This window comes from Chiloscyllium punctatum, chromosome 39, assembly GCF_047496795.1.
Source record: "Chiloscyllium punctatum isolate Juve2018m chromosome 39, sChiPun1.3, whole genome shotgun sequence".
Lineage (NCBI taxonomy): Eukaryota > Metazoa > Chordata > Chondrichthyes > Orectolobiformes > Hemiscylliidae > Chiloscyllium > Chiloscyllium punctatum.
In genome coordinates, this window is record NC_092777.1 from 59,115,525 (window position 1) to 59,141,832 (window position 26,308).

Consider the following 26,308-nt stretch of genomic DNA (forward strand, 5'->3'; position numbering starts at 1 on the left):
GGGTAGTGCTGAATTGTTGTTTTGCAGATTGGACTGAAATACACAGCAATGTTCCCCAGAGATCAGCATTAAGACCGCAACATTTTATGACACTTATAAAGAACCTGGCGTTGGATACAAGACGCATAACTTCCAAACCTGCAGACGACTTACAAAATTTAGAAATGCAGTGAACACCAAGGGCGGGGGGGGGGGGGGGGGGAGTGTAGGAGAGCTCAGGACATGGTGAAATGTGCAGACATAAATCCAAGTTAATGCAGAGTAATGAGATGATGGAATTTAGTGTGAAGAATGAGAGAATGAAGGGAGGCAATAATAAACTAAATAGTGCAATTTTAAAAGTAAACAGGATCAGAGACCTGTGGAGGAGTGGGGATGGTTCACGTTCTGAAATATTGATGACGACAGGATAAATTGTTCAATTAAAAGTGTATAAATATCTGTGGCATTAGAAAAGGATTTCAAACACACATACAAGGATGTTATGCCAAACATTTATATACAGCCTCATATCTCTGGCTCTTTTTGCAATTTTAGTCAACCCACAGTTAAACTCTAGTTAGAGGGACATCAGTGGAACACTAATGAGGCCTCAGCAAAAATATTCTGTCAGTTCTGTGTACCATGCTTTAGGAAGGATTCAGAGAGGACACTAAGAATAATCCTTGGAATGAGGAACATCAATGATATGGAATATTGTGTAAACTGGAACTGATCCTTTCAGAATAAAGATTAGGAGGGGCCTAATAGAGGTGCCTAAATGATGAGGGTATTTGGTAGAGTTAATAAGGGCAACCAGAGGAAACAGAGCTAAAAATATTGTCAAAATAACCAGAGAGATGAGGAAAAATGCTTAAAATGAATATTGATTTGAAATCCACTACTTGAAAGTGTAGGTGACAGATGCAATCATAATGTTCACAATAAAATCAGACATATACTTGAGACAGAACCATTTTCAACATTGTGGGAAAATGGGATCTGTGGAACAGTTATCATAATTAGTTAATGAGCATGCAGGCATACACATGGTGAACTGAAATGTTTGCAAAAATTCACAACTCTATGCAATTCAACTTGAGTTTTGAACATCTGAAACCATGGTGGTATGCAAAGAATAGCTCTGCCCTTCTGATTCTTTAAAATTTCTCCCTTGACATCGCCAAAAATATTACAGTAATCATTGCACTGCTGTTCCTGGGACCTTGTTATGGGGAGAAAAAAAAATCATAGTTTTTATTTTTGCCGCAATAGGGGCTGCATTGAGGTGACTTGCTACCTTTGCAGAAGGTACATGGACCTGAAAGTGCCTCAAAGAAAAATTGACTTGATGTTTATTTGTCACATACCTGCACCTCAATTTGAAGCTCCTTGTCCAATAACGCCCTTTTCTTTAGGATCTCAGCCTTCAACTGCTCTTTGTGTTTGAACAACAATGCTGACAGCTTGGTAGCATTCTGTTTACTGCGCTTCTGCTCCACGTTCTCATCTCGCTTCCGTTTCTTCGCTGCCTGTTTTTCTTCCTTGTCAATTTTATCCAGAATATACTTCATAACCTGGTTACAGACAATCATTCTGGATTCAAAGAGAGAAATAAACAAAGTGAAACAGACCTCCGACACATACTTCAGTGACTTAGGTTTTTCTTCATGAATCATGTTGCATTTGTCAACTGCAAAAACAATTCCAAACAATAATAATTTCCTCATTCATTACAAACAACCAGCCAATGGATTCATTCAAAAAACACAACTTTGTTTTCTGCCATATTAACATGCAATTCCAGGATCACAGATTGAATAACTTCCTTCAGACATTTTACTGCAGTGAAAGCATTTAATATCCTGCTGTATGATGGATTTCACAGACACTGCGGTCTTATTCTTCACGAACAAGAATATTAGCTGAATAGTTGTGCCGCTATTAGAATAGCAGTTACAACTTGGTTCAGGGAGAAACTGTTGTGGCAAAATCAGGAAAATCTATGTAAATCTCGACAAGATTCCCACTTTATGATGAACTTGAAAATAAGCTAACATGAATTCATTAAAGCTTCTGACACTCCCCTTCAAAATTCTGAGGATAATTAATCAGACGTCAAACAGCTCGTTTATATTGGAGATTGCCAAGGCTACTCTGGTCAATCTCAATTCTGTTGAGAGGAATGACCAAGCAGGTGGTGGACAATTTCTACTTGGTGACAAGGAGGAATGGTCTTGTATCGTCCTTAGGGACTATTATCACAAACAAGGGATTAAACCAGGAAATATTTTGATCTGCAAGGTGTAATGTAGCATATAAGATGAACCATGAACTCGTACCATAATCAACATGATGATGATTTGGTGGTTGGAGCAATGACATATTTTGGAACAAAAAAAACTTGATTGTGGGCAGTCATGGAAGCTACACTTCGGAAATAAGCAGGTTCAGGAATTATTAGTTGAGTTGGAAATCTGTTCAGTTGAACTGTCATACAATTCCAAAGAAAATGAATTTGTTATCTTTGTCCATCCTTTAAAGTTTTAAATACTCTCGATAAAAACAGCTTTAGAACAGCATCACATTTAATTACCTCTACCTGCGATGACATCAAGTTTCACTAATGAATAGACTTACTCATTATCCATTTTCCCTCATGTGAATGCAGAGCAATTTATTCACAAAATAATTAGTCACAAATCATGAAAACAGGATGTGCAAGTATACAATCTGCTCCCAAATCTAAATCAATACTGCTTAACATATGCAACTGTCAGCATATCTATTAGCATGGTTTTGTGGCAGGACCTTTCTGCTGTATCAGACGGTGGGATGGTTCAAATCATGATTATACAATTCTTGCCTGACACTCCAGACTCAAAGGAATGTTGCACTGTTGGTGGCACAACCTTTTAATTGAAGTGTCAAACTGAAGCCTTGTCTGAATTATGGGGGTTGAAGTTTCACAAATTATTTCAATTAATTACTTTGAAACCCAGAATCACTATCTCTGGTGTCCAGTATAAATCTCAAGAGGCAGCATAAGTAACAAAGATATCTCATTATGATCACCAGCTGAAGTGGCTGTTCTGTTTCTAACATTATAAGTGACTCCTCTTCAAAACAGTAAACCCCTCTGGGATGTTCTGAGATCAAGACTGAAATACAAGTCTTCTATAAGGCTAATGGTCAAAGTTAACGTTAATGTGAACGTAACATGCATGCTTCTCGTTCAAAAGAGAAAATCTAAACGCTACATAACGAATACTAAACATGCAGGGGATACAAGAGTGCTCAATTTCAGGATGTCAAAAATTGTATTTGTATTAAATTTTACCTTTAATTGGATTTGATAATGTAAATACCAACCTGAGGGACTGCAAGTGGTGGTAATTTTGTTAGTAAGATTGTAATGTCACTTAAGTAAAGCACTGAGCACATCAGTGCAGAAACAGTATTGCAATGCTATACTGCCAAAAAAATGAACAGGAACTGCCAGTCTTAAAAATGCACTGGCCGTATATTCACAGGTTGGAAACAAACTCCAATAACACCCATAGAATGCAACATACCTACAACAAATGGGATCTTATCTTGATGTAGCTTACTAGCATTTTGTTTTCCAACACCATAGATTGCACATTCACAGTCATTCTGCCATTTCATAATTCACTGCTGTTAAGTTCAGTCTATTCAACACAAGTTTACTACAGCTTTATACAAAGCTAATACAAAAACTGCATGCGCAGCAGTTGTGATGATCATCTATGCACAGAGGCATACTTGCACAACCACGTTTGCTGTTGAAGACTAACACGCCGAAACTGTGTGCACACAGATGGCTCTAGATAGCCATCTTGAATGCTACATCATGTTGGGTATACTGGTAGTGCAAACAGCTGAACTATTGCTACAAGTTAGGAGTTAAAATCCCATCATAGCAGATGGGAGAGAGCTTGTGTAAGCTTCAAGAAGGCAGAGCAAAATTGAAGTCAATTGATATCAATGAGAACTCTTCATTAGGTTGGAGTTATACTCAGCACAATGGAAGATAATTGTGATTGCTGGAGGTTAATTAAAGAGTCTCAGAACATTACTGCAGGAATACCTCACAGTAGTGCCTTAGACCCAAATGTTTTCAGCTGCTTCATACCATCCTTCCATCATAAAAGGTCAGAAGTGACAATGCTCACTATGATTGCAGTGTTCAGTACCATTTGCAACTCTGCAAGTTACTGAAATAGTCCAAGCCAATATATGCCAAGAACTAAACAACATTCAGGCTTGGGCTGATAAACAAAATTATATTCATAGCACATTCAGGCAATGGTACTCTCCAACTACAGGAAATCTAATGATCTCCCCTTGACATTACCATTGTTAAGTTCTCTCACTATCATTACCTGAGAGGTCACCATTGACCAGCAAATGAACTGCATCAGGCATATAAATACTGTAGTTCCAAGGGTACATCAGGAGGGAATTCTGAGGCCAGTTACTCACCTCTTGATTCTCCAATCTCTGTCCATCATCTTCAACACACAGGTCAGAGTGTGATATAATACTCCATGCTTGCCTGGATGACTGAATCTCAAACAGCACTCAATGCACAGTAAGATCTAGAGTTAAGTAACCTCCCTGATTGGCTCAACATTCACCAACTTAAACATTCACTCCCTCCATCCTCAGTCTACCACATATAGGATGCACTGCAGAAATTTCCCAAGACTCTTTGGCAGCAACTTTTTTTAGTACATTGTTTACCACCTAAAAAGCAAAGGGTATCAATAGATGGAAAAGAAAACATTCCCACATGGTCACTGGTCAAAATCTTCAAACTCCTGTGCCAGTAAAACTATGGGTAATCCTCCACCAGATGGACTACAGTGGTACCTTGATGCAGTTCACCACCTTCAAAAGCATATATATATATATAACATTTGTTTGGCTTCATAACTACAGAAATGTTGTTGACAACTTTTGTTATTCACTCATGGGATGTGGCTGACCTGTCCATAGTTGCTCTTGAGAACGTGGTGGTGAGCTGCCTTCTTGAACTGCTGCAGTCCATGTACTTTAGGTAAATCCACAATATCCTTCGGGAAAGAATTCCAGGGTTTTGCCCCAGCCAAACTGAAGGAACGGCAATATATTCCCAAGTCAGGATGACGAGTGATGAGAATGCCATCTATCTGGTGCCCTTATCCCTCTAAATGGAAGTGGTTATGGGTTTGGAAGACACTAAGGATCTCTGGTGAATTTCTGCAGTACACCATGCAGATAGTACACACTACAGCTACTGACCATAGACAGTAGGCGTGGATGATTGTGGATGTAATGCCAATCAAGTGAGCTGTTTTGTCCTGGACGGTGTCAAGCATCTTGAGTACTGCTGGAGCTATACTCTTCCAGGCCAGTGTGCAAGTATTCCATCACACTCCGAACTTGTGCTTTGTAGATGATGGACAGACTCTGGGGAGTCAGAATGTGAGTTACTCGCCACAGTATTCCTAGTCTACTTGCTCACAGCCACTGTATTTATATGGCGAGTCCAGCTGAGTTTCTGGTGAATGAGAACTTGCAGAATGTTGGCAGTGGGAGAATTCATTGATGGCAACACCATTGAATGTCAAAAGGTGGTGGCTAGATAGTCTCTTGCTGGAGATGTTTATTACCTAGTATTTGTGACACAGATGTTACTTGCTATTTGTCAGGCCAATCCTGGATATTGTCCAGATCTTATTGCATGTGAACATGGATTACTTCAGTATCTGAGGAGTTACAAATGGTGCTGAACAGTGTGCAAATCAGTGAACATCCCCACTTCTGACCTTATGATAGAGGTAAGGTTGCTGATGAAGCACCTAAAAATGGTTGTGCCTTGGACACTACCCTGAGGTATTCCTGCTGAGATATGCTGGAACTGAGATGATTGACCTTCAAAAACCACATCTATCTTCCTATACGCCAGGTATGACCACAACCTGTTGAAAGTTTGCCCCTGATTAGAGTTTTGTTGGGGCTCCAGGAAGCCACACTCAGTCGAATGCAGCCTTGATGTCAAGGGTTGTAACTCTCACATCAGCTCTTGAATTCAGCTCTTTTGTCCACATTTGAACAAGGCTGCAATGAAGTCAGGAGCTGAATGGCCTTGGTGAAACCCAAACTGGGTGTCACTGAGCAGGTTATTGCTGAGCAAGTGCTGTTTGATAACACTGTTGATGTCACCTTACATCATTTTACTGAAGATTAAGTGGAGGTTGACTGGGCAGTAATTGGCTGGGTTGGAAATTGCTTACTTTGTGCAGGGCATACTCAGCAATGTTCCACATTGTCGGGTAGATGTGCTGCAACTCTACTGGAACATCTTGGCTAGGGGAGTGGCAAGTTCTGGAGCACAAATCTTCAGCGTTATTACCAGAATACTGTCAGGGCCCGAAGACTTTGCACAATCCAGTACCTCTAACCATTTCTGGATATCACATGGTGTGTGAGTCAAATTGGCTGAAGACTGGCTTCTGTGATGCTGGGGAGCACCAAAGGAGGTAGAAATGAATCATCCACTTGGAATTTCTGGCTGATGATTGCTGTGAATGCTTCAGCCTTATTCACTGATGTGATCAGCTCTTCCATCATTGAGGATGGGAATATTTGTGGAGACTCCTTCGCCAATGATTTCCTTAACTGCCCACCACCAATTATGATTGGGTGTAGCAGGACTGCAGAGCTTAGAGCTGATCCTTTGGTTGTGGGATCGGTTCACTCTGTTTACCATTTGCTGCTTATGCTGTTTGGTATGCAAGTAGTCATGTTTGGTAGCTTCACCAGGGTGACAGCTCTTTTTTAAGGTATGCCTGGTGCTGCTGCTGGCACGTCCTCGTGATTCTCTATTGAACCAGAACCTCCATTTGCCTTCTGAATTCACCTAGTAAGCCACTCATCAAGTGCAATTAGGATGGTAATAAATGCTTGTTCTAATAAAAATGTGCCATTAAAAAAAGTGAATTGAATTGTCATACCTTAAAATAGAATTTTTAAATATAAAAACAAAACACAAACTTTTAGCATGCATGAACTGAAGCTGTAAATCCTCAGTGAGAAAGGCCTTAGCAATGGTTGACAAAGGTGGCTGACACATGGTGAAGAAGTAGTAAGCAATTACCAAGGATTATAGTGAATAATCCTCCAGTATGTTTTGTTAGATTGAGAGCTGCATCAATTAAAACACAAAATTAAAGCCAAGTGTTTTAATTAGCTGTCTCCTCTATTATATACATAGACTTTCTGCATCATTCAAGTCCAACTATTAATAGATGGCCCAGGAAAAGGTACTTTGAGGTAAACACTTTTGGTGTACGGCTTTATCTCACAGCAATTAATAATCTGGCATTTAAGCGCAACCAAAAGAGAACACTTGGCCTTTTATATAAATTGTAAGAATCTACCTCCTGTAAATGTTTTTATAACATTAGACAAAACAATCCAACAGAATTGAGGATGCTGGAAATAAAACTAAAACAGAAACTGCTGGAAATCTCAGTTACTGCACTTGAAACATGAACCTTGATTTCTCTCCACAGATCCTGCCAGACATTGAGATTTTTGAGCAATTTCTGTTTTTGTCTTCATAATATTAATCTGTTGGAAGGGAATCATCTTTTGCTTTTATTAATTAATTCTTTAGGAATGAAATAGAATTGAGCATTTTGTGATTTTTGTAAATATGACAATTTTTTTACCCACAGGAGATCCAATTAAAAACCAGTTTGTTAAGATTTTCCCTCAGTGTTGTCATTAACGTACAAAGAAAAATAACGCAGAACTATAGTCTTAGATACAATCGTCACATTAATCTGCATTTCCAGTTCCAAATCAAGTTCTCAAGCAGAAGTATCAATGATGCTATCCCCAGTTCTTTTGAAAAACACCTGTCACTGACGTTGTGGGAGAGGCTGAACAGTGGTTAGCACTGTTGCCTCACAGCGCCAGGGACCCAGGTTCAATTCCCACCTTGGGAAACTGTCTGTGTGGAGTTTGCACATTCTCCCTGTGTCTGCGTGGGTTTCCTCCCACAGTCCAAAGATGTGTAGGTTAGGTGAATTGGCAATGCTAAATTGCCTGTAGTGTTAGGTGCATTAGTCAGGGTAAATGTAGGGGAACGGGTCTGGGTGGGTTGCTCTTTGGAGGGTCGGTGTGGACTTGTTGGGCCGAAGGGCCTGTATCCACACTGTAGGGAATCTAATCGAATCTAATCGATGCAGGCACGATTTAAGGACTTATTTGTTAGCAGGAAATTTGAAATTATTCCAAAAGTGTTAAGCAAAGATCTCTTCAAACTATCATGTTTCATATAAAACAGGAAATGCTGGGAACAAAAATATTTCCTTTGCTTTTTAATCAATATTGGCTGGCTAGTCATAACTAAATATGTTATATTAAAATTGATATCGTCCAGAAAATGACAATGTAAGTTTTACAATGATGTGATATATGTAAAAAAAAAGATGAAAAGAAACTTTCAAATCGAGAACATAGCAAAAATAAAACTGATAACTCTGTCCAAGAAAAGCTATCAAAAGTCTTGGAGTAAAAGCAAACATGAACGTAGTTAAAATTAGATCAATATGATCTAACAAAAGAACAGAACAGCGTCAAATAGGTGACTAGGATAGATGGCAATTTCAAATTATACATGTGGGTACTTCTCAAATCTACTTACAACTACAGAACCTCTGCCAAATAATATTATGCTTTTTGAATAAGTACCTCTGGTTTTCTTCTCGTTCTGCAGGCGACATCATCCGATTCTTCGCTTTCAAGTGCTCAATGACAGCATTTTGTTTCATTACAACCTTAGCAACAAGGAAAAAAATGATTAATTCATAGAAGATAACAGACAATAAAAGTACAAAAGATGTTCAAATTTGAATGATTAGTTGAAAGAAAGTTCTCAATTGATGTGGTGTGTTTTGGCAATACCCAGGATTTTTTCTGCTGGGCTACGGTGTGTGTAGAGTCATCAGTGGAGGGAAAAAAACACAAAAAAGGAAGGTTGGACACTTTGCTAAAGAGAGTGAAGGAGATAGAAAAGTACATAAAAAGTGAAATTCAACCAGCACCACATACACTCACCCAATGATAATATGGATGACATTCAACTTCACATCCAAGGTAATTCCAGGTGTTATTTTCTTGCAGGTAAAAACAATGACAGCAGATGCTAGAAACCAGAGTCTAGATTAGAATGGTGCTAGAAAAGCACAGCAGTTCAGGCAGCATCAGAGGAGCAGTAAAATCGACGTTTCGAGCAAAAGCCCTTCATCAGGAATACAGGCAGAGAGCCTGAAGGGTGGAGAGATAAGTGAGGGGAGGGTGGAGGTGGGGAGAAAGTAGCATAGAGTACAATAGGTGAGTGGGGGAGGGGATGAAGGTGATAGATTGGTGGTGGGGGGGGGGAAGAGAGAGAAAGAGTGGAGTGGATAGATGGAAAAGAAGATAGGCAGGTAGGACAGGTCATGGGGACAGTGCTGAGCTGGAAGTTTGGAACTGGGGTGAGGCGGGGGAAGGGGAAGTGAGGAAACTGTTGAAGTCCACATTGATGCCCTGGGGTTGAAATGTTCCACGGCAGAAGATGAGGCGTTCTACCTCCAGGCGTCTGGTGGTGAGGGAGCAGCGGTGAAGGAGGCCCAGGACCTCCATGTCCTCGGCAGAGTGGGAGGGGGAGTTGAAATGTTGGGCCACGGGGCAGTTTGGTTGATTGGCAGATTGCATTGTGCAGAGATCCTGACAAGGAACACAGTTCCCTCAGCCTCATGCTGAGCCATACCTTCACAAGTAGCACGGGAGCAATCAAGAGGGAAGGTAGGTAAATACAAAGGAGACTAATTCAATTTAGGAACTAAACCAGGAGCTTGGCAATCTTAAAGCCTTTTATAATGCAACACTGTAGTATTATTGACCTGCTTCCAAGAATTCTTATTTTGATATTTGTTCAGGCCACAGTTGTTACACAAATTGTGAATTGCAGCTCTTAAATTCAATTTTAATTCAGAATTTCAGAAAGGTAGTAAGCGGAGGGAATGATCTTTCTAAAGATAAAGGACAAGAAACTCCAGCTGTTCTTGTGCATCTCCAAATGCAAGGGCATGAATGAGCTCAGGTGCCTTGAAGAGAAAATAAATTCTGAACAGAACTCTGTACAATGGTGCAAATTCATTGTTTAAACGCAGAGTGTAATGCTATATTTTTGTACTGAAATTGATTCACAAGTAATGGTAGGAATTCTCAAAATCTTGGCAGCTGAAACAAAAACACTTACAAAAAGGTACCCAGTGAATACATTCAATTTCTCATATCAAGAGTTTTTCACCTGTTTCTGAATAATTTCATTTTGGTTTGTAGTCTGTAGCATGTGCTCCCTCTTTGCCTCAATCTGCAGCTGTTTCTTTTGCTGTTGTTGCTCACGGATTTGTTGAATTCTCTGTAGGTGCTCCTGGACACTGGCTGTTTGCACACTGACCACATTCTGAATCTGCTGAGCTGCAGTCAGACCTGGTTGGTGAATCTGAACAGGGACCTGGAGTTTAATTTGATGCTGAACCACACCTGGGGTGACCTGAGGCAGTGCTTGGGTGTCAGCTGCCATCTGATTTGGAGCTTGAGGATGAAGCTGAGGTTGTGGAGTTATTGTCTGAACAGTGGCTTGATGTTGCTGAGGCTGTAACTGTGGTCGCGGTGGAGACTGTATATTCAGTTGATTTCCAGCTTGGGCTGGAGGAACTTGCGTTTGTGGTGGAGCTTGTGTTTGGACAACAGGATGAACTTGTGGTGGAGACTGTATCTGGACCACAGGCTGGGCTTGTGTTGGTTGCGTTTGAGCAGGTTGTATGGAGGTCAATGACTGAGAGGTGACTGAAGTCTGAACAGCAGAAGGTGGTGGAAGCGGAGGTGGTGACTGGATCGGAGTTTGTATTTGTTGTACATGTGTCTGCACCTGTTTCTGTTCTGTTGAAGCTGCAGAATAAAATTAAATACAATATATTCAGTATCGCATGCGAATTATACATGATTTAAGAGTGACTGTTAATTGCAATATTAAGTAAAACCAGTATTACATTTAAAATAAATTGCAACATTATTAGTACAACTTAGAGAAGTTAATTTCCTGCACTAAATTAAATTAGTTTTGATGTTTAACTGCAAAGCATAGCATTTGAGTATCATTTTTGTCCTCAAGAACAATTAGAACATAGAACATAGAAAAATACAGCGCAGTACAGGCCCTTCGGCCCTCGATGTTGCGCCAACCGAAGCCTACCTAACCTACACTAGCCCAATAACCTCCATATGCTTGTCCAATGCCTGCCTAAATGCCCATAAAGAGGGAGAGTCCACCACTGCTACTGGCAGGGCATTCCATGAACTCACAACCCGCTGAGTAAAAAATCTACCCCGAACATCTGTCCTATACCTACCACCCCTTAATTTAAAGCTGTGTCCCCTAGTAACAGCTGACTCCATACGCGGAAAAAGGTTCTCACTGTCAACCCTATCTAAACCCCTAATCATCTTGTACACCTCTATCAAATCTCCCCTAAACCTTCTTTTCTCCAATGAGAAAAGTCCCAAGTGCCTCAGCCTTTCCTCATACGATCTTCCTACCATGCCAGGCAACATCCTGGTAAACCTCCTCTGCACTCGTTCCAATGCCTCCACATCCGTCTTGTAGTATGGCGACCAAAACTGCACACAATACTCCAGATGAGGCCGCACCAGAGTCTTATACAACTGCAACATGACCTCAGGACTCCGGAACTCAATTCTTCTACCAATAAAGCCTAGTACACCATATGCCTTCTTGACAGCACTATTTACCTGGGTGGCAACTTTCAAAGATCTGTGTACATGGACACCAAGATCCCTCTGCTCATCCACACTACCAAGTAGTCTACCATTAGCCCAGTAATCCATCTTCTTGTTACTCCTACTAAAGTGAATGACTTCACACTTAGCTACGTTGAATTCCATTTGCCACCTTACTGCCCAGCTCTGCAACTTATCTATATCGCGCTGTAACCTGCCACATCCTTCTTCGCTGTCCACAACTCCACCGACTTTCGTGTCATCCGCAAACTTGCTCACCCAGCCTTCAAGCCCCTCCTCCAGGTCATTTATAAAAATGACAAACAGCAATGGTCCCAAAACAGATCCTTGTGAAACACCGCTAGTAACTGCGCTCCAAGATGAACCTATACCATCAACTACTACCCTCTGTCTCCTTCCAGCCAGCCAATTCCTAATCCAAACCTCTAATGCACCCTCAATGCCATACCTCCGTAGTTTTTGCATTAGCCTGCCATGGGGTACCTTATCGAACGCCTTGCTAAAATCCATATACACATCTACTGCTTTACCCTCGTCCACTTCCTTGGTCACCTTCTCAAAAAATTCAATAAGGTTTGTGAGGCACGACCTGCCCTTCACAAAACCATGCTGACTATCCTTGATCACATTATTCCTATCCAGATGTTCATAAATCCTATCCCTTACAATTCTCTCTAAGACTTTGCCCACAACAGAAGTGAGACTCACTGGCCTATAGTTACTCGGGCTATCCCTGCTCGCCTTCTTGAACAAGGGGACCACATTCGCTATCCTCCAGTCTTCTGGCACTGTTCCCGAAGACAACGACGACCTAAAAATCAAGGCCAATGGCTCCGCTATCTCCTCCCTAGCTTCCCAGAGGATCCTAGGATAAATGCCATCAGGCCCAGGGGACTTACCTATTTTCACCCTTTCCAGTATTCCCCAGACCTCTTCCCTACGTACCTCAAGGCCATCCATTCTAATCACTTGTGACTCAATATTCACATCAGCAACAGTGTCCTGTTCCTGAGTGAATACTGATGAAAAGTATTGATTTAGTGTCTCACCAATCTCCTCCACCTCCACACACAACTTCCCACTACTATCCTTGACTGGACCGATACCTACCCTAGTCATCCTTTTATTCCTGACATACCTATAGAAGGCCTTTGGGTTTTCCCTAATCCTACCAACTAAGGACTTTTCATGTCCCCTTCTCGCTGCTCTTAGCTCTCTCTTTAGATCCTTCCTGGCTACCTTATAACTCTCAATCGCCCCAACTGAACCTTCACGCCTCATTTTTACATAGGCCGCCCTCTTCCCTTTCACAAGGGATTCCAATTCCTTATTAAACCCTGGCTCCCTCGCAAGACCCTTTACTCCCTGCCTGACTGGTACATACTTATCAAGGACACCCATTAGCTGTTCCTTGAACAATCTCCACATATCATTTATGTTCTTCCCTTGAAGCCTATTTTTCCAATCCACGCATCCTAAGTCATGCCTCACCGCATCATAATTTCCCTGCCCCCAGCTATAACTCCTGCCCTGCAGTGCACACTTATCCCTCTCCATCACTAGAGTAAAAGTCACCGAGTTGTGGTCACTGCCCCCGAAGTGCTCACCTACCTCCAAGTCTAACACCTGGCCTGGTTCATTACCTAGAACCAAATCCAGTATAGCCTCACCTCTTGTTGGCCTGTCTACATATTGTGTCAGGAAACCCTCCTGCACACATTGGACAAACACCGACCCATCTAACGAACTTGAGCTATAGCTTTCCCAGTCAATATCTGGGAAGTTAAAGTCCCCCATAACAACCACCCTGCTACTTTCACTCTTCTCCTGAATCATCCTCGCAATACTTTCCTCTACTTCTCTCGGACTATTAGGAGGCGTGTAGAAAACTCCTAACAGGGTGACCTCACCTTTCTTATTTCTAACCTCTGCCCACACTACCTCAGATGGCAAGTCTTCCTCCATCACCCTTTCTACTGCTGTAATACTATCCTTGACAAGCAATGCCACACCTCCCCCTCTTTTACCCCCATCTCTGACCCTAATAAAACATTTAAACCCTGGAACCTGCAACAGCCATTCCTGTCCCTGTTCTACCCACGTCTCTGTAATGGCCACAACATCGAAGTCCCAGGTACCAACCCATGCTGCAAGCTCACCTACCTTATTTCTAATACTTCTGGCATTGAAGTATACACACTTCAAGCCACCTTCCTGTTTACAGGCACCCTCCTTCGAGATCGATGCCATGTTCCTAACCTCCCTACACTCAAGGTCCTGTACCCTAAAGCTACAGTCCAGGTTGCCATGCCCCTGCAGAGTTAGTTTAAACCCTCCCAAAGAGCACTTATTTTTATTCTTCAGTTCTGAAGAGTCATATCAGACTCAAAACATTAATTATGTTTCTCTCTCTACAGGTACTGTTAGACCGACTAGAATTTCTCATATAGTTAATCTTTTATTTCAGATTTCCAGCGTCTGAAGTATATTGCATTTTTATTGGGCCTGTGATATCCATGATTAACATGGATTCACTGGCTAGCTGTGTTGTGCTGAAAGTAAAAAAAAAGTTCTTTTTAGAGGAGCTGAGCATGTTTCGAGAATACATTCCCCAAATGTTCACTAACAAATTTTTTTAACTAATACATTGAAAATAAATGACAGCTAGGGAATCGCCTTACTTGATGCTGTTGTTGCAGAAGCTACTGTTGTTGCAGTAGCCGATGCTGTTACTGTTGACAGAGGTGTGAAAAGGAATCTCTGAATTGTTCCACTTGGCATGGCTGCCTGCATTAGCTGTTGTCCTGGCCCAGGAATTACTGATACACCTTGTGGGATAAGCTGAAGCTGTCCAGTTGTTTGTCCCTGTCCTTGGATCACCACAGTCAATCCCTGACCTCCACTCTACAAAGAAAGCAACATATCACCAATTAGAAAAGTTTTACCTGCATAATTATGCACATCTTTCAGCAAAAAAGGTTGCTTCCGAGATTTTATAGGAATTGCGAAGAGGCACGATGGCATACAAAATACGATAATAAAAAATTAACAGCTTGCAATTAGTAGTGAGATATTTTGTGGGTTTTCTTCTTCTCTGAAGGAACTCAAATTTTAATACTGTGCTTTGCTGTTAAAGAACCACACATCACCAAACTTTGAGATAAGTGATGGATTCAATTCTACCTGAGCATCATGTAATAAGATTTTACAACTTCAAAATCACACCTGAATGCAATGGTATGGTATATATTAATAATGTGTAGAATTAAACTTTCAACACAGAGCTTCAAATAAGAAAACCCTCTGTGCATTGACTGTTAAAATTGCTGTGCTTCAGAAAAGAAAACTTTAAAACAAGATATGACAGTCTTATGACTTGGAATTTTCAGGAACGTTAACTTTCATAGCAACAAATTAAAATAATTTTTAAATTTTGCTGATATGGAACACATACTACTGACTAAAGAAATGCATGGTATTGACAGTTAAATAGGCATTTTATAATTGCTCAAATCTGCTGTTAAACATTCCCAAAATTATGTGCAATTCCCAGTTTAATCTCCACAATACTAACCTGTCCTTGCGTGAGCTGGGTTAGCTGGGCCATTGTTAATCTGACCTGTCCTTGTTGTGGCCGCTGGGCTGGCTGTTGACCTTGTGGTGTGGCAGGCCGGCTTTGGAGAGGTTGCATAGCTGTAGTTGGTGTAGTCACCATCTTCTGGGTTGAACTCTGAACTAAATTACCTGTACTTGACACAGTTGTTACTGGCTGTCCACGGATAATCTGCGTGACTACCTGTTGGTTTTGAGCTGCAAGGTAAACAAAGCAACTATATTAAGTTTAGTTATGATTTGTTTAGTTAGATTATGTCATAATGAATACCTGCCTTCAATATTAGAACAATCTACACTGAAAAACTTCTGCTCAACTTTAAATTAATTTAAATGCCTAAGATTATTCTTCTTAAATGTAAATAATATGCAGCCTTAGTTTGCACATTACATCGACTGCTTACAAACCTATGACATCCCAAACTATGAAGCAACATCAGAAAAGATAGGAAAGAAGTTAAATACTTAAGAAAATAGAAACAAAGTGGGGGTCGACAGAATGATGACTGATTCGAATGAGATGAATAAATCTTCTTGGATTCAGCATAGGCTGAATGTATTTAACAGTTTCTGTAGTGTTATAAAACTCTATGATTCTAATATGGTGGTCAGAATCCAAATTCTGAACTTTTGTCACTGCAGGAGAGTATATAAAACTACCTACCGTAGAAGTGAGTAAAACATATATCTAAAACAAAACCCTGCACACAACAAAATTAGTACTTCAATGTTCCAAGCACTGTGGGCTTGCTGACAGATATTGCATGTGATCACTAAACAGCGAGGACCACGGAGGAAAATACATAGGTATGAAGTATTCATTTCTGAGGAATGAACCTTCCAGCTCAGCAAGCAAACCTACATGTAGAAACTGGGTAGGTAAAAATGGAAGGACAGCAAGCTTGTTCAAAGATAGTATAATGGCCATTGAACTGCAATGGTTGGAGGTGAGAAACAGGAAAGGAAGGGCAACCTCATCAGGTATTTATTATAAATCTTCAAATAGTGGGGAGGAGTACAAGGGAGCAGATTATGAAAATCTGCATGACCAGTAGCAATGTGATAAGTAGTGATTTCAATTACCTTAGGGAAGATTGGGAAAGGGTAGAATGTGGGACATGGAAGGGGAGAAATTCCTGCAATGCGTACAGGAGAACTTTCTGGAATAGTACATTTCCAGTCCTCTGGCTATACTAGATCTAGTTCTCGGAAATAAAGTAGGCTAAGTGGACAATCTCAGCTGGGGAGCATTTGGGAAATGGCAATCACAATATGGTTCAGAATTACATTGGAAAAGGATAAAAATCAGTCAAAGATTAAGAACAAAGAACAATGTAGCACAGGAACGGGCCCTTCCACTCTCCAAAGTCAACACCAACACATTTTGTCCTTCAAGAATAAAACTGCCTTCACTTACAGAATCTGTACCCCTCTATTCCCTTCCTACTCACGACTGCTTGAGATCGCAGATTGGAATAGGACAGATTTTAGGGGGCTAAAATTTGAACTGGAGCAGGTTGATCGGAAATGCAGTATGGTGGATAAAACAGACGAAAAATAGGGGACTTTCAAAAGGGAGATGACGAGGGTGTAAGTTAGTACATACCCATGAGAAATAAATGCTAAAACTAAAGTACTCTGGATGACTAAGGATATTGATGAGAAAATAAGGAAGAAAAAGGAAACATACCAAAATAATAATAGCAATATAAATCAGAAAGAGTATCTCAAATGCAGGAGAGGGGCAAAGGCTGCATTTAGGAAGGCTAAGAAGAAACATGAGGAAATGATGGCAGGCTGCACTAAAACAAATACTAAAATATTCCTTCAAGCATCCTAATAGTAAAAGATTAGTGATGGACAAAGTGGGGCCCAAAAGGAACAACCAGGGCTACTCACTGAAGCAAATGGTATGGCATAGGTATTAAACGAGTACTCTGCTTATCTTTCCTGAATTAAGAAATGGTGACAATTGCCCAATTGAAACTATGGGCATTGAACAATGGATCATTATAGTTTTAGATAAAGAGGTGCTAAAAAAGGTGAGCAGCACTTCAGGTAAAGACACCAGGCCCAGATGGGATACATTCTAGATTGCTGAGAAAAGACAGACAGCAAATTAGAGCTGTTGACAGAAATCTGCCAGACCACTCTGCATACAGGATTAGTCCTCGGAGGATTGCAAACGTGACATTTGTTTAAGAAATGTGCGAAGGATAAACCTAGGAATCTGTAGACTTGTCACCTTGTTATCAATAGTGGGAAACGTGATGGAAGCCAGAGTATGGGGCGAAGATAAAATATATGTTTAGAGAAAAATAAGTTAATACTAGACAGTCAACAAGGCTTTGTCAAGGGTGGGTCAGGTCTGATAAATTTAATTGAGTTGATGTATTTATATGTTTGAGAAATATAGTGATGAACGTACTTGCTGGGAGTATACCTTGCTGGACCATCAAAGGTGTACGGATAATAGCTTTGCCAATGGTTGCTGCCTGCTGAAAAGGTGCTCTTATAACTGTAACGCCAGGACGTATCTGTGTTGCTCCTCCTGTTGTAAGGACCTAGCATAAAAGATCCCAGTACATTAATTTCAAAATGGTAACACTATTGCCAAAGCACTGCATTAAAGCATGTAGGTAAAAGTTGTATTCAGTACTTTTTAAAAGCCATTAGACAATAAAATTTAGCAAAACTAGACAGCCATGCCTAACTGCTGACATTCTAAAGAATTAATTTTTTTTACATCTCTGACACGATGAATGAGCTCAAACTGTTCAATAGCTGACTGCAATATGATGTACAAGGTTTTATGGACTGCAGATATAAACAAAACTGAAGCTGCCTAAAGACCATGCAAAAAGACATTACAATATATGCAACAGGAACCAACCTTAACAGATGCGTAACTGGGAGACATCCAAAAATTTATTTCTGATCCCAGCCAGTCTCTCAGCCGTTTCAAGCTCAAGAAAACAGCCATAGATCTCTGAGTAAAGAACGGAGCTGAGGAAGGTGGAAATTGCCCTCAGTTTTACAATCCCACATTGTCTCAAATTGAAGGAGGGCAAATTACTATACAGAAATGAAAGGCAAAGTGTGAAAGTGGTACATCAACACGACCTATCTTCTTTTACAGGTGTGCTGATAGATGAAACTGATCAAGGTGCAGAGTCATTGCAACATGCCCTATTCAATAACGCAGCCATTAGTGCCAATGAAGAAAACAGCTCAAAGAGGTCAGTTTTCAGGATTTGCTACCAAAATGATCAATGACTGCTGATTTAAAACGCAGAAAACTGGAAGAGGAAATGAAAAATGGAAACAATAATTAATTCAAGAATGAAGCCAAGATGGAAGCTATCGATCAAAACAAACTCCATCTTTCCCAAACATTCTCTGGAGTTACCGACAGCCAGATCAACTAACCTGGGAAATGTTTCTGAGCTAAAATACCAAAGAACTGCAGATGCTGGAGTTCAGAAACAAAAACAGAAATTGCTGGAAAAACTCAGCAGGTCAGGCAGATCTGTGGAGAGAAAGCAGAGTTAATGTTTCGGATCCAGTGATCCTTCTGTTCTGCTCCATACATCATAGCTGATTCTCACATCTACTTTCCTGCCCTCTCCCTGTAACCCTTGAATTGCTACTAATCAAGAATTTCAGCTCGACAGAAAGAGCATTCTTCCTCAGATAAAGAGGCCAAAACTGCACAAAATGTTACAGGTGTGACCTCACAGAGTGCCTTGTAGAATTGCCTAGAGACATCTTTGTTCCTGTACTTAAATCCTTGTTATGAAGGCCAACATACAGTTGTCTTCTTTACCACCTGCTGTACCTACACACTTCGATTCAACGACAGGTGCATGGGGGCACCCAGATCTCATTGGGCATTCCTCTCCCTCAATTAACAATTAATAATCTGCCTTCCTGTTTTGCTACCAAAAGGGATAACCTCTCATTTATCCACATTATATCGCATCTGCCAACTCACTCAACCTCTCCAAATCACAATACTATACCTCCGCATTCTCCTCACAGCTCATCCTTCCCCTCAAAAGCAGGGTTCAATTCCCACAACACCTGAGGGTACCATGGAGGAATGTCCTTCTCAACCCCTTTCCCTCACCTGAGGCATGGTGACCCTCGGGTGAACCATAATCTCTCCAGGAAGAGTGCAGCCCTATGATCTCTGGGACTACGGCAGCATTACCAATATCAAGAGTCCTGGTGTTCTGACTTGTTACCTTCAGGAATATTTGCAGATATTACATTATATGAGGGTACTCAACTTAGAATTTTCATCAATTGGTGAGAAGTACAATGATTACTTTGTTTATCAAATGGGAGTTGAAAAGAATGACAAGATTAATTCAGAGAATGCAAAAACATTTGATTTTTCCATTCAAGAGTTTACTATAATTTTGATGACAACTGCTTCATTTCTTATATTTATTGCCTAATTTTCTACTGCTAGTTAAATTTACTGTGGTCCAGAATAACAAATTGCTGGAAAAAGACATCTTATTGAAGGTTTTGATCATCAGGACAATTCACAAAAGTATCAATTCAAGCAGAAAAATCAACATTTATGCTGAGGGAAGTGTTCACTGTCCAGCAAAGATGCTGTCATGGACAGTGCATCAGTAATGATAATTGATAGTTAATTGTCAGGCTTGTTTAAATCAGAAATGTTAACTCTGTTTGGTAAGGGTAATGCCCTGAGAAATGAACAGTGAATAACTATCATCAATTTGAGTTGAAACAAGCACTGTGCATGTATATGTTCTTTCAGTTTGGTCTTGATCAAGGAAAGCCTACACATATTAATAGATAGAGACAGTGGATTGAGGGGTTGACCTAAGTGTGATGGCATATGTCACAGAGCGGTTGCTGTCAAATTGTAGTACACGAATGAGGATGGCCCAAGACAGACAATCATGGCACATCTTGAAAGCAGATCTTTGAAGAGGAGCAGCTACAACAGGTGGAACAAACATTCACACACACTGTGTGAACTACTAATGAGTTGTAAACAAAGGACATTTATAATAACCTAAAGGTATAGTGAATAAAAATAATAAATACCTGTACCTGCTGAGTTGTCGTTGTTGTACCTGGTGCATTCTGCCGCAGAGTTACTGTAGTGGCCCTTGGCTGGAATGAAGTAAAGGTTTGCTGGCTGGAAGTAGTGCCTGATGGAATGATTCCCAGAACTTTCTGCTGCACCTGAACTACACCTACAATAAACAAGGTAGTAAATAAAAACAAAGACAATTTGCAAATAACAACAGCACAAGGTCATAAACCAGCAGCATATTAAAGGTTGCTTCAGGCAAGTAGATATTGCAGAAACTTAAGTTCATGGATGATGTAACCTTACTGCTAACACCTGCCGACAAGAGGAAGTATGGAAAAGGAACCAGAGAAAGGAATGCCAGTGACAAGGCCAAGGACCGATTTCCACCATTCAGACACACCTGCCAAACTTGTGGTTGGAGACATGGGCCTATGATCATGCTCATCAACCACAAAGGATCCACGGAATCCATGACTTGGGATACACAAACTCCTAGGTGGACAACTGGACTTGGTAGCAAGTGATTGCTGCCACCATAAAATCTGACAAGTCCATATGGGAAATTACTAGAATGCTAGCGAGTTTTGACAAGATTTGCAGCTCAGATTCAGGATCTGGATGTAAGTTTGCTGGCTAATCTGAAAGATGTTTTCAGACATCTCGTCACCATACTAGGTAACATCAACAGTGAGCCTCTGATGAAGCACTGGTGTTATGTCCTGCTTTCGATTTGTGTTTAGGTTTCTCTGGGCTGGTGATGCCATTTCCCATGTTGGTGATGCCATTTCATGTTCTTTTTCTCACAAGGTAGTAGGTGGGGTCCAAGTCCAAGTGTTTGCTGATAGATTTCCGATTGGAATGCCATGCTTCTAGGAATTCTCGTGCATGCCTCTGTTTGGCTTGTCCTAGGATAGATGTGTTGTCCTAATCGAAGTGGTGTCCTTCCTCATCTGTATGTAAGTACACTAGTGAAAGTAAATCATGTTGTTTTGTGGCTAGTTGATGTTCATGTATCCTGGTGGCTAGTTTTCTGCCTGTTTGTCCAATGTAGTGTTTGTTACAGTTCTTGCAAGGTATTCTGTAAATGGCATTTGTTTTAATTGTTGTCTGCACAAGCTCATTTGCTGCTGTTTTAGTGTGTTGGCATGTTTGTGGGCTACCATGATGCCAAGAGGTCGGAGTACTCTGGCAGTCATTTCAGAGATGTCTTTGATGTCGGGGAAAGTGGCTGGGGTTTCTGAGCACATTTTGTCTGCTTGTTTGGGTTTGTTGCTGAGAGAAATCAGTGGACTGTATTCACTGGGTACCCATTCTTTTTGAACACAGTGTTTCAGTGATTTTCCTCTGCTCTTTGTAGTTCCTCTGTGCTGCAGCGTGTCGTAGCTCATTGAAATATTGTTTAATGCTTCGTTTGTGGGTGTTGGGATGATTGCTTCTGCAGTTCAGTATTTGGTCCGTATGTGTTGATTTCCTGCAGACGCTGGTTTGAAGTTCCCCATTGGCTGTTTGCTGTACTGTGACATCCAGGAATGGCAGTTCGATGTTGTTTCCCTCATTAGTAAATTTTATGCCAGTAAGGATATTATAGATGTTGAAGGTTTCCTCTAATTTGTTTAACAATGACAAAGGGGCTATCCACATAGCAGATCCAAAGTTTGGGTTGGATGACTGGCAGATCTGTTGACATTCAAGTCTCTGCCTTACTGCCCTTGCTAAGTACCCTGATATCAGAGATCCCACGGTTGTTCCATTGGTTTGTATGTAGGTTTTGTTATTGAAAGTGAAGTGGGCGGTAAGGCATAGGTCCACTCGCTTGATGATGTTGTCCTTGCTGATGAAATTGGTGGTGTTTGGTATATGGCTCTTTGGTTCTTCTAACAGCATAGTCAGTGTTTCTTTGGTAATGTGATGTGAACAGGACTGTTAAGTCAAAGGAGACCATTATTTCATCCTCTTCTATCTTGGTGTCTTTGATGGTATTCAGGAATTCTTGGGAGGAGTGAATGGAGTGACGTGAGTCTTCTACTAAGTGATTTAGTCTTTGGTGTAGTTCCTTGGCTAAATTGTATATTGGTGGTCTAGGTAGTGAGACTATGGGTCTGAGGGGGGTTCCTGGTTTGAGAGTTTTGGGTAATCCATAGAAGCGTGGCATTCCAACCAGATCTCTACCAACACACACACACACAGACTTGGACCCCATCCACCACGTTCTGAGAAAAAGAATGGGAAATAACATCACGAACCCAACAAAACCTAAATACAAATAGAAAGCAGGACATAACACCAGAATTTCACTGGAGGCTCACTGAAGACGTTACCTAGCATGGTGATGAAACGTCTGAAAACAAACCTTCCAGCTCAGCAAACCAACTGACATCCATTACTATAATGCAGTTGAGGGGTGGCTTACTGGAATGATCGAGAAATGAGGGGTTTGTCATATGGAGACAGGCTGAATAGTTAGCCCTATACACTCTGAAATTTAGGAGAATGAGGGGAGATCGAATTGAGGTATTCAAGATTATAAAAGGTGTTGATAAAATTGACTTGGAGTGGATGCTTCCTCTTGTGAGGCATTGTAGGACAAGTGATCATAGTCTTAGGATAAGGGGTAGCAAATTTAAAGAAGTAGTTTCTCCTCAGAAGTGTTGTGAATCTGTGGAATTTGCTACCCCAAAGTGTGGTGGATGCTGGGACAGCGAGTAAATTTGAGGAGGAATTAGACAGAGTTTTAATTGGTAATGGGTTGAAGGGATATGGAGAAGGCAGGAAAATGGAGGTAAGGAGCATATCAGCCGTGATCAAGTGGTGGAGCAGAGTTGATGGGCCAAATGGCCTAATTCTACTCCTATATCTTATGAACTAGCATCAGTCATAAGAAAACACTGACAAAGCATTTCAACAAATCAAAGGGAAAAACAGGATATGAAGATGAATTGTCTGAGGATTCAATATTTATGAATGTAACTTGTTTGGATTTTAGGAATGCATTCAATTAAGGTTTCTCAAAACAAATGTTAGCAAAAATAAAAGTGCATGGATTTGCACTTCCTTAACTTTTACTCTGAAAACCCTCATCATCTGTTCCACTAAGATCACTCAACCTAATATTTACGCTGGGGAAGTTGATGCAGAGTTTGCAATCAACAATGGTATAACTGAACACCAACAATTTTCAAGGAAGTAGCTTTTCCTATGACAGGTAGGTCATGCTTGACAAACCTAATTTAAGTTTTTGAAGAGGTGACGACCATAGTGGATGGAGAATGTCTATGGAGGCTGTTCCTGTGGACTTTCAGAAAACATTTAAGTGCCATACAAAAGACTTAACGAAGATAGAAGCCCATGGAACTTTGTGTGTATTATTGACATGGCTGGATATTGACTGAATGGCAGGTGATAGAAAATAGGGATAATGAGTAGGCACTCAAATTGGCAGGGTGAGACTAGTGGGGATCCTACAAAGATCTGTGTCAGGGCTTCAATTATTCACATTACTTATTAATGACTTGGATAATGGTATATAAAGTCATATATGCAAATTTGCTGATGGTGAATAGGTGAAACTGGGGCAGATGGATTTCAATGTGAGCAAATGTGAGGTTATCCATTTTAGATCAAGTATAAATCAGGGTACTTTCTAGATGGTATAAAGTTAAATACAGTGGATATCCAAAGAGACTTGGAGTTCAGGTGCACAAATTTTAAATGCCAAGAACATGTACGGAAAATAATCAAGGCAGCTAATGGAATGCTAGCCCTTTTACATAGAAAGCTAGATACTGATGTTATGCTGTAGCCATACATAAATCCTGTTTATAGCCCACGTGTAGTGCTGACAGCAGATCTGGGCATCACATTTGGGAAAAATGTGTCAACCTTGGAGGAAGTACAACATTTGTGCATAAGAATGATATCTGGACTTCAGGGATTAAGTTATGAGGTGAGTTTAAATACATTTGACCTTTTTTTCCCCCCAGATTTTGGCTGGTTAAAAGATGACGTGAAAGAAGGCTTCAAGATATTAACAGGAAAAGTCAGAGTAGATAAACTATTTCAACTGGTTGGGGAATCAAGAACTACGAGCATGTCTACAAATTAGAACAGACTATTCAGGAGACAAGTTACGAAAATTCTACACACAAAGCATGTTAGAGATTTAGAACTCACTTTTGCAAATGGCAGTGGATGCTGGATCAATTGTTAATTTTAAATCTGAGAAACATAAGCTTTTGCTAAGAAAAGGTCTTAAAGGATATGAGCAAAAGACAGAATTAGGCCACATATCAGTTGTGATCTTATTGAATGGTGCAACAGGCTGAAGGGGCTGAATGGCCTACTCCTGATGTTATGTTCTTGTATTCAAAACATTGACTCTGTATCGCTATTCACAAATGAGGTCAAACCTGCTGAGTTTCTCTAACACGTCACTTTATGATAGTAAATGCATGAGGCACAAGCACCACTTACTGGGCTGCTCATGAAAGGAATCAGTTCTTCTCCAGTTCATTTCATTTCATGGGGCATCTCTCGAATTGTGATGGGGAAAATGACAAATTTCTCAAGCAAGGTTTCAGCTTCCATGAGAACAATCCAACATTGACATTCAATACTGACAGAAGTGCCTTATAGTGTACTAATCCACTTTTTTTTGCCTTTTGAAAAGGTACACTACTCTTCAGATACCAGTTTGCACATAAATATGGAGCTGGGTTTATACCAGCATGAATGAGAGCCAAGCCTTCCTTACTTACAACGAGAGGAGCACTGTACATGCAAACAAAATACTCAAGCACAGTTCTGCTCACATGCCAGTAATCTGAATCTGCCACTGGCTCTTCCCTTTCCTAAGATTTTAAATAGTCAGTCACAATGCTTTTGACCATCCCAACTGAAAAAGTTTAATTCGTCATCACTTGCTACAACACAAATATTTTTCAGTAAATGTGTTATACAACTGTATTTAGGAGCATGTTGCAAGCTCTTAGAGTTTATATCTAAATATACCATGTGAATATAAATATTAAATTTGAAACACTATCAAATTGATGCCAATGAGGTCACATTAGCAGGCCAGGTTATGATTTCTTGGGTGCATTCCTTCAAAATTGTAGATTTTCTATCAAGAGCTGCAAGATGCATTAAAACACTACACTGAAGACTTGAAAACCCAGTTTAAAATATATCTAGTGAATTTCAACTGAAGGTTAACCTTCCTTCTCCTGTCCAAGTGGGACTGCAAATCTTGATAAATGAAGTTAACCACAGTTGTCACTACAGATCACACCATCCCAACCCGCCCATTGTTGCTTCCTTAAGTCATAAAAGGTGTCAGCAGTAATTTTTTCCATTGATACAAAGCTTTATAAATAAATTTTAAAAACAAAGAAAAATGGAAAACACAAAAGCGAATATAAATTTGCTGACATGTTAAAAATATTTGGAGCTTTAGTTATATTCTAGCAGATGACAATATATATTAAGAGTCCTGTGATTTAAAATATGCACTATGAAATAATATTCTCCATTCTACCTCCTTGAGTGGTTGGCACGTTGACAGTCAGGATTTTGCTGTTTGCAGAGAGTGGAAGCTTAGCAGTTATCACCTTGCCAGTCATGGTTACTGGACTGCCTGTTATCTGGAAAGTTTGACCCGTGGTGGCAATAGTTGTACCTGTGGTAGAAACTGTGCTGGTAACTAGAAGGAAATGGATGAGAGATATAAATAACAGTTAGGACTTTCACTATTTC

The 26,308-nt window shown here is 40.4% G+C and overlaps 1 protein-coding gene across 14 annotated transcripts in view; it reads right to left on the reverse strand.

The window, feature by feature from the left end:
• bptf (bromodomain PHD finger transcription factor) overlaps positions 1 to 26,308 on the reverse strand; it is a 149,386-nt gene that overhangs the window by 18,936 nt on the left and 104,142 nt on the right. For 8 of the 14 annotated variants that reach the window (XM_072558858.1, XM_072558853.1, XM_072558857.1 and 5 more), the window contains 8 exons: positions 26,091 to 26,255; positions 20,566 to 20,717; positions 17,906 to 18,041; positions 15,440 to 15,675; positions 14,547 to 14,769; positions 10,352 to 10,995; positions 8,749 to 8,834; positions 1,350 to 1,575 (listed from right to left, as the gene is read on the reverse strand). In XM_072558858.1, coding sequence (XP_072414959.1) covers positions 1,350 to 1,575; positions 8,749 to 8,834; positions 10,352 to 10,995; positions 14,547 to 14,769; positions 15,440 to 15,675; positions 17,906 to 18,041; positions 20,566 to 20,717; positions 26,091 to 26,255 — 1,868 coding nt within the window. The remainder of the gene's footprint in view (positions 1 to 1,349; positions 1,576 to 8,748; positions 8,835 to 10,351; positions 10,996 to 14,546; positions 14,770 to 15,439; positions 15,676 to 17,905; positions 18,042 to 20,565; positions 20,718 to 26,090; positions 26,256 to 26,308) is intronic. The other 6 variants (XM_072558859.1, XM_072558851.1, XM_072558860.1 and 3 more) reach the window with 3 other exon arrangements.